Consider the following 11,559-nt stretch of genomic DNA (forward strand, 5'->3'; position numbering starts at 1 on the left):
CTCCAGCGATCCATTTATGGACTGGTGCAAGCCTCTCAGAGGAGCTGCATCGGCTGGTGCGCTCGAGCCGTTGCAGCCGTCGACGGACGGCCATGTCGCCTCTAGAACCATCTCTTTGCTGGCACCACCAACGGTGTTGCTCAAATGTTCAAGACAAGGAGGAGAAGCGGAGGCGTGTGGCCACAGCCAGGACACGGTGACGTGTAGGAGTCCGCTCCGATATCCAAGGCGACGCTGCACCGGGAACCCTCATGGCTGCAAGGCCACGCGGGAGGCATAAGGAAGAGCAGGCGCTCGGGGGTGGAGCGGCGCAGGGGGAAAGAAGCGCCGGAGATGGCTGGCGGCGGTCAGGAATGGAGGCGGTGGCGACGCTCGGGAGAGAGGTGGGAGGGGGTTACAAGGGTGAGTGTTTTTTTTTGACCGGTCTCCGGGGTCCAGAGAAAGGCCGCAGCGGGCCTCCACCGAGTTTTTCAGGGTTCATGCGCCCGTGTGCTTGTTTGTTAAAACTTAGTCTATAGAAACTAGAAAGGACGGTGCTATGTTCCTGTCTAACTGTCTCTTTCTTTGAATATTTTATTTAGAACTCGTTCCTAGCAGATTTGAAAATTCTGGAGAGAAGATAGATTGCAATAGTATAACCTATCACATGATGGAGAAAAGGATCCTAGAGAAGGACATTTGGCTTGAGCTGGAACGTGAGGTATATGCTTTTTAATTTCACACATTTTTTTTACTGTTTTCAGCTAATGATAGTTCAGTTGTGCGAAGGAAATAATAATTCAATGCATATATTATCATATGACCAGGTGCTACACACCTTAGGGATTTCTTCTATTGAATGGGCTTGACCAACAAGGACATAGAAGCACTCTTGGGTGGACATACTCTGGTAATGCCACAACGCCTTATTGTCGTATTCAGATCATTGTTCCTCAATCATAAGTTAAACCCTTAATCTACATTTTACATTTTTAGGAGAAAAGCTCGTATGGATAGCTTGGGATTCGACTTGGACAAAAGATCCTCTGAAGTTTCATAACTCCTACTTCATGTAAGCTTAATCGCCACGGTTGTAGATTGCAACACATTGGCTAAAGATTATATATAGCTGTAATGTCATTAGTGCAACATTGTCAAGTCATACATCACTGGACTTCATCTTTTGTATATGCTGCAATGAGCTTCTGAAAGGGGACTCCAACGGACTCATGAAGCTGCTTATAGACAAGTTTCTCGTGGAGGATCGAGCTTTCCGTCCCTTAGTTGAACTATACGCAAAGGTAAAGAAGAGTTGAATTCATCTTCATTAGCTTGTTGGACACGTTGGCAGGACGCGTTCTTCAGGGACTACGTGAAGTCGCACAAGAAGCTTTCCGAGCTCTACTTTACTGGCGTGGATATGCAGAGACAGAGCCAAGAGGGCTGTCATAAGAACTATCACTGTCTTCACAGTTGCGGTTGCTGTCATTGCCTATGCTTACATCTTTGAATCAAAGAGGAGGCACTATGGTTAGACTGCAAGTCTCCATGTTCAGATGATTGCAATTCAGTTATGGGTTCTGATGAACAAAGTTAATCGTCCATTAAGATGTTATGCACTTGTATCTGTAACTAATCTGCTGATACAACGATGAGGATGCAGGTATGTTATCATCCATGTAATATTGTTAATGGAATAAGAAAACTGTCAATTATGCAAGTACATATTGCAAATAAGAAAGTGAAATGGGCGCACCCCACCAGGCACCGCCCCTGCTTCCTTTCAGGTGGGCACAAAGATTGTTCCCCAAAAAATGAAAGGTCATGCAGAAAGCAAACACAATCCAAATTTCATCACAAAGAAGATGAAGACATTAGTGGTGCAGTGAGAATAAAATGTATGGTTTTACCTAACTATAGTAGGTTAAATGATCCACCAGCCAATAGCAGCAAAGTGAGATTTGAATAAATACAGCGCAAATGGAACTTTGCATCAAAATTTACCTTGTAGCTTCCACATTTTACCAAGCAGAAGGGGCAAGCAAAATCTTCAGTGACTGGTAAGAAAAAACCAATATAAAAAACAAAAAAAACAAGAAGAGCAAAGAGTCACGAACCAACCAGAAGTTTTTTTACCAACAAATGTCAATAAGTGACGTAAACTGACCATAGGTAATTGCATGAATCTAACACTGGATCTTTGTCATGATCAGCATTCACAACAAAGGACTAAAAAAACGCGGCTGAAGCTATACAACACTCAATCATCAATATGTACACTAGTACAATCGATCCCATGATGAACACGTTCGTAAAATTTATTCTTCCAATTTCAATGTTACACTATCCTTCTGAAGCGCTACAGATCATATGAGGTGTGTGCTTTCTGTCTTATGCACCAGCATTTTCAGTAATTGCATCTTTTTTAACGGAGCATATCGGACTTTTGCGTTTATGGTAATGACACAGAACTTGATTTTCAGAACAAAAAATGCACAATTCATAATTAATCAAATGGATATTACTGGTGTTGTAAAGAGAGAAATTTATAAGCCATTTCTTATGTTAAAAAAATATCAATACATTTAAACCATTATACTTACCATTACCGAAATTAGCTCGCCAGCTTTAGTTCGAGGATCATATGCTAACCTAAAGTGTAACTGCGTAAAGTTCTCCACTAGGTTACTAGCTATGGCACCACATTTAGTATGACAAAGTAACAAGATTACCACCATCAAACAGAAGTAGCTATTATTCCAACATGTGTACAATGAAGGAAAGTATCTTTTAATAGTTCAATGCTGGTGAATCATTTATTCTGATATCTAACATATCTAGTTCAATAATTTACATAGTCAGGTACAAGGAGAAAATGTGGAACACCTAGAAAAATGTCAAACACATGATACAAACAAGTGTGAGTGGAAGTGCGGAACTGAAAAACACATGAATGCAAATGTTTGTGTAAGGGTAACCTTCAGTCTTTTGCATAGTATTGCTGTAGTACTTGAAGTTGAAAAGCACATGACAAAGAAAGAAAAATTATATCTGCTCAATTGGTCACATTGAAACGCAAATGCATTTGTAGAGATGAAGGTAAAAGCAAAGTATCACACTAAGACCTGGCCAGATAATAGGTGCTTCGGTTAGGCTAAGGTCACACAAGAGCACAACAAACCTAGGCTGGTAGCCAAAACCTCACCACTAGGCACTAACATAAATTTGATATACTGACTCCATTCCTTTACCTACCCTTTCAGACATCTAAATCTATATAGAAGGTAGCAATACATGTTTGTGGAATCCACACAATTTGAACCATCCATCCAACTTTCACCTAATGACTCAAAATTTTAGTTGGACTTTCTCAGATTCAGCTTTAATTGCACAATAATCCTCTTAATAAACCTCCATCTTATTTATTTTCCTCCTACCTTAATTGTAAGTGAAATCCTAACCCATGCTATGATTTCTCTTGTGTGCACTCACTCACTCTGCGTCCTCTTCTCTCAACAACGATTTATGGGCAAGGTGACATATTTCCCCCCTCTTCTCCCCACGCACACATGCCCACTTCCCTCCCGATATCTGCCACCTTTGTGGCTCACCTACCAATCACCCCCCATCGTGCTATCTATTGTGTGGCGCTGAGAACTTCTTTGCGTTTGCAATATGTTAATTTCATTTTGCATTATGTCCCTATGACCAATGCCATCACTTTGTTCAACTATATTTCAGGAAAGCCACTAAAAGTAATATAATGATCTGAAGGTATTTTCTATGGAAAATCTAGAACTATTATTTGAACATGACAAATCAATATATATTTGTGTATATTAGCACCCAATTTAAAAGATAGACTCCATGCATTCTAAAACAACACCTAACAACGAACATATCCATCGTAGCCCGCTCAACTGTCACAGATGTCCAGTTTTCACCCTCAACTATGAAACAGAACATTTAACAGCCTGTCCATGTTGGTGTTGCCACATTTGGTACATGCCATCCACACACACATAAAATTTTCTCACCAAGCAGCAAGCTCAGCTGCGCTGACTGCAAAATAGTGGCCATCTACTAAACCCTGTCAAAAAGTCAAAATAGATATCTTCGAACTAAGCGTTCCAAGAAAGCGAATGCAGTTACTAACGACTCTATTACAATAAATAGCGCTATAGATATGCAAATACATGTAGTAGTGTTACCTTATGATATGTGGTAATGATGAAGGTGGGACACCACTGTATGAGTAACTACTATATGGAGATTCAGACATGTCTTTTGCACCAGCTTCTTGAGTAGATATGCCTACTTGGAGTTGATATGAACCCTACAACAATAATAAAAATCACATAGAAGCTAAGGAAATAAATAACCGAACATACTGCAGTAAGGTGCTGCCATCCTATATAGAAAATACTTATCACTTAAATGCGGAAACAATTATTAGATAAAAAATAAAGTAACTGGGATAAACTTACCGTAGCATCAACCTTATGAGAGCAAAATGTCAAGCAACTGTCCTGCTCCATAAATTTCGGCTGCATATATAACAAAAGGAAAGGCAAGTAGATCAACATATAGAGTCAAGTACGGGCATCTTTGGTTCAAGGCTAACTTTACTTAAGCAATGTGTGTCTTACCAGAAAAGAGTGGCTAACAAAATTAAAGCCACAAGTGTGGCAAAAGATTGTGTCTATGACACATGGGCCATATAGGTAGTTAAGTGTGTGGTAAAAACGAGTATGTACCTCATTAAACTATGGCTTGCCTACGGTTAAGCGTGGCAAGTTGCGCAAAATATTGTGTCTATGACACATGGGCCATATAGGTAGTTAAGTGTGTGGCAAAAAAGAGTATGTACCTCAAAAAACTGTGGCTCCTATGGTAATGTATGGCAAGTTATGCAAAACATTGTGTCTATGACACATAGGCCATATAGGTAGTTATGTGTGGCAAAAAAAACAAGTATGTACCTCAAAAAACATGGCTTGCCTATGGTTAAGCATGGCAAGTTGTGACTGGGAACCAAACACCCCTAAGATTGGAAAGTAGTTTCCACTACACTGCATATTCTCTCTCTTGATTTAACAATTTTCTATTAAAAACAAAAAAGATAGCGAATGAACTAAATGAAACACATTTGCAGAATCACTGGAATTTCCATAAACTACAATTTCAACCTTTACTGTTAATGTTCATCTTATAATATGTTCAGTTATCTTGATGCAAATTGCACTACTAATTTGATAATTTTCCATCTGAACTTCTTGATGGGATGTGCTAATTAATTGCAAGCACTACGACCTTCTAGATAGCAGAAGGTACATGGGGTAGATCATCAATATTTAATGTACAGGTGGATAAGGTAATTTATTTAGTTGAAACATGATTCTGGTGCTGCAAAAGGATTTTGCTTCGTCCATCCAATGGTTAAATACTACAAAAAATTTGCAGTGCATACAATAGGAACATTAAAGCTTAAAACCATGAGCAAGTTGAATTGGCATACCTCTAAGAAACTTGGGCTCATACTAACTTCAGAAGCCAACTCCACTGTATGTCCCAAATTTAAAGTTACACAGTTCTCCAAAGACGAACCAAGTAGATCAATAGGTATTTTACCCCAGAAACATTTCCCTTCAAGCTCTGACAAAATGCATCACATACATGATAGTAAATAACTACACTCAACAACACTACAGATCATAAGTGGTTTCTGAGATTCAATGTGTTATTTACACTTCATTTTAGAAGGCACATGTGCTAGCTATACTAGCCAGTATGGGTGACTGACAATAACTATACCATAAAAGGAGATAAAATAATCTAAACTAATGGCATACATGGCCTAGTAGCCCCTTGTCAAAAATAGATAATGCAATGTTTAAGGATACTTTTCATTTGATTCTCCTAACCACAGTAAAGGCGGTAAACAACGCCAGATCTTGCTCACCTACACTTTGTTAAGTAGTTATCCATGGATTAAAGGAATGTTTGTTAACTATTTTTGGTTTCCAACGACTGTAATACTAATCTTCCATGCAAGAGAAGGTCTGGTAAGTTGCTGTTAGCTGTGAGATAGGTGGTTCCATGGGTTGGATTGGATTGGCCAAGAATATTGGGCATGAACTAGCTTAGCATACTGGGAAATGAACATAGTTTGATCACTGGTCTTCATTCTTGTCAAGAATTGGGCATTTGAGAATACGATTGTATCTTCCACCACATGATAAGCAACAGTAACTGGCTAGTGGTAGCTCAACCTGTGTGGCACATATTTTGTGTGGCACTCATTTTGTGTGGCTATCTAAATGTCTTACTTGCTACCACCTCTGTAAGCTAATATAAGAGTGTTTAGATCACTACTTTAGTGATCTATAAACGCTCTTATATTAGTCTATGGAGGGAGTAAGTTTTAACATATTGTGTTAAACAATGGTAAGGATGCGCTAATTCTAGTAATTGTTTAGTATTTTTTCACAAAATAACAACCACAAACTTACTTTGGAGAGCAGAGCCTTCCACATGGTCCACAGAGCAGTTATTTTCACCAAGATTTTCCCCAACTTGCCCTTCCGAAACTAAAAAGGGAACCAAATATGATGGTGGTGAAGAAATGTAAAACCATAAGCATCACATATGACGCACATCATACCACGACTGATAAGGATAATGTTAAGGTTGCAAGGTCGGGAGGTTGATAAATTCTTGATGTCTGGAGTTATGAATGTAGCGTTGGTGCGATCTTTATTACCAAATTCACTAAAAGCTGTAAGCAAACAAGCCCGACTGAATCGATATATCGGAGAATGCTACAAAACATTATGCATTAGTGAGATAAGAGATCATTTGTTACAAAATGTTGCATGTGTGGAACTAAAAAAAGGCAGACTTACCCCTTCAAGCGAAATATTACTGGTAGGTGTAGCCAACGGGACATAAAGAGGAAAGATATTCTGTTCTGGCAACTTAGTATTTGTACTTCGAGATAGTGATACCGTTATCTGAATCCTACATCCGTAGCACAAGCACTGATCAGTATTTACACGATGACTAGACAATTAAATCCAAAAGTGGCTAGTACATAGTTTAACAGACATTACACCTGAGAACTTAATGACTTGGGCCTTGTTTGGCCAAGCTACCGTTTCAGCTTCTACTAGGGTGCATAGATAAAAAAGGCGCGCTTAAGCGCGCCTAGGCTCTAGGCGTTGGCAAAACGCATTGCGCATAACTACGCTTAATCTGTGCATAACTGCATATAAGCATGCACTTTGGTCAATAAAGTGCAAGGCGGTGGCAAAACGTATAATTAACGCCTAGCGCTTTTTTGAACTATGCGAGGGTGTGTTTGGTTTTGGGGCATGGGTTGGAATGTCACGGGTTGGTTCTGCACCTGACACTGGTTCTTGTGTTTGGTTTGAAAAGAAACTGGAATGGAGTGATTCCCCAGAAGTGGATATACCCCTCCGATGCCAAACCAACAGATTCCTCCAAATCAGTGGAATCACATGGTTCCTCGTCTATTAGCGATAAAAATACAAATAAAATGAGCTTATCTCACTGCCATGTCTCTCGCACCCTCATACCTCACCCCCTTGATCTGTGGAGGAGCACCACCCAGGGCCACAGCGGCAGGCCGCAGTCATTCTCCGGTGGGAGGAGGCACAAGCCGCTGAGAATCTCGAACGGAGCCTGAGGCCACCATCGCTCTCAAATTCCTACACAGAGAGCTGAGGCGGGCCTAGGAGTGGTGCTTGCCATCACATGCGGCTATCAAAACTCTCTTGACGGCTTGCCAGAGCGGGAGGGTGGTGGTTTCGAGCTGTTGGGCTGACGAATTTGTCGAGGGCCAAGAAAAGCTAGCGGATTGTTAAAGCCCGGGCACACCGTAAACTAAAGTACTTCACTTTGCTCTACAAAGAACCATACTTTTTTTGCGAATACCAAGAGCCATATTTGAATAAATATCATGTGTATAGTACACACACTAAAGTTCCATAGATCACAAATGTACCAAATGTGTAATACAATATATAGTACCACCTCTGTTTCAAATACCAGGCTTATTAAGTTTGAGTAGAATAAACATTTGCCCAGGAATTAAACTATTACTATGTAACAATTGTGCTACAAAAACATAACCACAAATTTGTGCTTTAGAAGATGAGTCTAATGATATCCATTTCAGTCCACAAAATTGTACTTTAGAAGATGGGTCTAATGTAATGCTCATGCTAGGATCACACTGTGCGTGAGTGTGTGACCCCTGCGATATGACCTGTCTGGAAAAATATCCTAACCCTAACACAGAGCGCCTCACTCATGTGCATCGCATGTAGGAAAACCCCCGGCAAGATCCCAGTCATGCCATGTCACCGCCAGCATGCCGTTCTTTTGCCTGCCATACCCCGGTTCGATTGGACTAAAATTGATCCGCTTTGCCAAATTAAGGGACGAAGATGCATGATTTGCAAGGTGGCATGCCTAAGTGTTTCCACTTGCCAAGTTTATCAACATCTGATGCATTTCTTTTCTACTTTTTATGATCATGTATGTGCTAACTGTTACATAGCCAACCTAGGCAATGGCATTCGCAAGGGAAATTATCAATCCAATTAGTTTTCAAATGACTAAATAAGCATTAAGGATAATGAAAAAAAATCATACTACGTTCTTCAAATTATTGGGTGGAGTAGGATCTACTACTGTGTTCAAAGCATTTCCAATTTGATTCAACTCTAATCGTAACAACCTTATGTACGCGGTTCCAAGAGAGCTAAAGGAATCAGCAAAGTACATAATAGTGAAGTCTCTGCAATTCGCAAATAAAAATTTGTGAAGTGTCCGCTATGTAAAAAAGAAAATACGTTTTGAAACAGGACAGTCCTTTCTTTTTCTCGACATATCGGATTTGGATCACAACAATTCTGAGTGTCAGCATGTTCTGCAATAGAGTCAAAGTGTGTACCTCTTTTTTCGGCTTGCATGTATCTTGTAATGAAGGCATATTTGCAGAAAAGCGGGCTGTAAAAGTCAGTGAGAGATCATTGGTATCTCAAATCACTTCCACATGTTGGTTATGTGATAAACACATGTGATTCATGTCAAATGAAGCTGCAAAATTAAGATGGAACTTACATTTCTAATGGCTCGCCGCTGAATGATATTGTATAGCTCAACTGGCTTGCAGTACAACGCCAAACTTTCTTCAGCAGCAAGCTGCTCATCTGGAGATAATCGAGCTCTCAGCTGTTGCTGGCGCATCTGGTCTGCAGACTGAGGGTAACTGAATTCACACCTAGCGTCCCTGCATGTATGCAGCACCAACATCAAAAGAAGAAGATACATTCATCTCATCTCACTATTAAGATCAAGAAAAGCATCTACCATATATACATGAGCGCATATCTGCAAAGCAGCTGAACAGTTACAGAACAACTATATAAGCTACTTTTCAGAATCTGGATACAACCAAGGTGGGCCACACAGATTTCCAGTGATTAATTCTTAGAAATAAAAATGGCCAATTACTAGTTTCCAGGTGCAACCAGCCAGGGATGAGTCAATAGACAAAACTCATTTATTAATTTCCAAATGCAACCAAGGTAAGCTCTGAATATATCACACATTAATTCTTGGAAGTAGCCACTTACAGTGAAAAGAACTTCACTATCCCACAAAGCATCCGACACACACAGAGACCACAGTGGAGTATCCAACTGCGATTCTAACATTGTACCTAATTTCTTTTTGTCCTGGGTTGCCCACATAGACATGACCAGAAGCTGCGGGCGGACTTCGAGAACATCGCCTTCAAGGAGGGCGAGCTCGTGGACGACTTCGCCATGCGGATCTCCAGCCTTGCGTCACAGCTCCGCGCGCTCGGCGACACCATGGACGACGTGAGAGTCGTGCGGAAATTTCTCCGCGTTGTGCCACCTCGCTTCGCTCAGGTGGCAGTCTCCATCGAGACTTTGCTTGACCTGAGCGAGCTCTCCATCGAGGAGCTCACGAGCCGGTTGCGGGTGGTCGAGGACCGCCTTGATGACGGTCACGAGAGCTTCGGCGGCGGACAATTCCTATTCTCGAAGAAGTGGGAGGCGAGGAAGCGTCAAGGACGTGGTGGAGGTGCCCCGAGCAGCGGAGGCGGCACCGGTAGAGGTGGCGGTCGCACCCAGGGCGGAGCCTGACAAGGTGTCGGCAACGACGACCGAGACAAGTGTCGATATTGCAGCATCAAGGGCCACTGGGCCCGTGAATGCCGCAAGAGGATAGCTGACGAGGATGCTGCAGTCGCATCAAATCTCGTGGAGGCTGAAGAGGACGGTGGGCCAGCAATGATGATGGCTTGCATCGAGAACATGCAGGAGGGCCTAGCGCCTCCGGAGACCATGGTCCCGACAAGCATCGAAGCCTTGCAGAAGGGCGCAGCACCAGGCACGGAGCTCTTCAAGTAATCCCCTCCGAACATCGGTAGCGCTCTCCCCGACAACAACATTCTCGGGAGACTACGATTGGGAGGAGATGAAGACGCGGGTGTGGGGGAGCCGCACCCCGGCAACCACGCCCCCTGCGACGCTGGTCAAGCCCGTGCATGTTGGCACGGCAAAGGCGTACCCGACATCCTCGGGACCCAACAAGCCCGTGTCAGGAGGCACGGCAACGACACACTGGTGGGCCACGTCCCGACCATGATGTTGGCGACCAGTGAGCCCGTGTGAGAGGCACGACACTCTCAGGTCGGCCACACCCCGACAACCAGGTTCTCGGGGTTCTATAAGCCCGTGTGGGCGACACGGCACTCTTCGACAAGCCTCAACTGGGAGACAATGAAGAGACGATCATGGGGCGACAAGGCCTCGACCGTGACTATGGCGACTAACGAGGTCGTGCAGGAGGCGCGACGCTCTCTAGTAGGCCATGCCGCGACCCCGACGCGCTCGGGGTCCATCGAGTCCGTGTGGGAGGCACGACACTCGGGGTACATTGAGTCTGTGCGGGAGGCACGACTCACGGCCGTCGGGGGAGACCCGACAAGCAAGTCTGATGGGAAGAGCGTAGCACCCTGAGAGGAGCTACTCCAGTTAGTGTGACGCCAGCACATCAACCCCGGGAAGGGAGTTCCCGGGCAGTGCGACATCCGGCACAACGACCCCGGGAAGGGAGTTCCCGGGTAGTGTGATGTCGAATAAGTCATCCCCGGGAAGGGAGTTCCCGGGTAACATGACGTACGACACGACTCCTCTGGGAAGGGAGTTCCCGGACAGTGTGACGTCAGGAACTACGACCCCAACAACAGATACAACCATGGTGGGCCACACAGATTTTGAGTGATTAATTCTTAGAAATAAAAATGGCCAATTACTAGTTTCCAGGTGCAACCAGCCGACATAGTACCAACCAGGGATGAGTCAATAGACAATACTCATTTATTAATCTCCAAATGCAACCAAGGTAAGCTCTGAACATTGTATCTATTTTTTTTTTCTCCTGGGTTGCCCACACAGACCTGACCCGGCAAATTCGACACAACTCAAGTAACAAGTAGCACGAGTATAGCATAAGCAC

General features: G+C 43.0%; 1 protein-coding gene across 1 annotated transcript; it reads right to left on the reverse strand.

The window, feature by feature from the left end:
* Window positions 1-932: 932 nt before the first annotated feature.
* On the reverse strand, window positions 933-9,389 carry LOC119279248 (polycomb group protein EMF2B-like). The gene is made up of 13 exons (XM_037560561.1): window positions 9,379-9,389; window positions 9,130-9,298; window positions 8,960-9,015; window positions 6,885-6,999; window positions 6,644-6,800; window positions 6,492-6,569; window positions 5,498-5,634; window positions 4,467-4,526; window positions 4,191-4,315; window positions 3,557-3,570; window positions 2,958-3,008; window positions 1,984-2,036; window positions 933-956 (listed from the first exon to the last, which is right to left on the reverse strand). Exons 1-13 carry the CDS (start codon window positions 9,387-9,389, stop codon window positions 933-935), a joined length of 1,050 nt encoding a protein of 349 aa, XP_037416458.1.
* Between the last annotated feature and the right edge of the window lie 2,170 nt (window positions 9,390-11,559).

The sequence above is a fragment of the Triticum dicoccoides genome, chromosome 3B (genome assembly GCF_002162155.2).
Source record: "Triticum dicoccoides isolate Atlit2015 ecotype Zavitan chromosome 3B, WEW_v2.0, whole genome shotgun sequence".
In the NCBI taxonomy this organism is placed as follows: Eukaryota; Viridiplantae; Streptophyta; class Magnoliopsida; order Poales; family Poaceae; genus Triticum; species Triticum dicoccoides.

What these genes read in the sequence shown, in the direction of transcription:
- LOC119279248 (XM_037560561.1), bottom strand. An exon ending in AGCGGCGAGCCATTAGAAAT is followed by an intron (nt 9,016 to 9,129) that starts GTAAGTTCCATC and finishes TGACTTTTACAG; the next exon opens with CCCGCTTTTCTGCAAATATG. An exon ending in GTAATATTTCGCTTGAAGGG is followed by an intron (nt 6,801 to 6,884) that starts GTAAGTCTGCCT and finishes AATGTTTTGTAG; the next exon opens with CATTCTCCGATATATCGATT.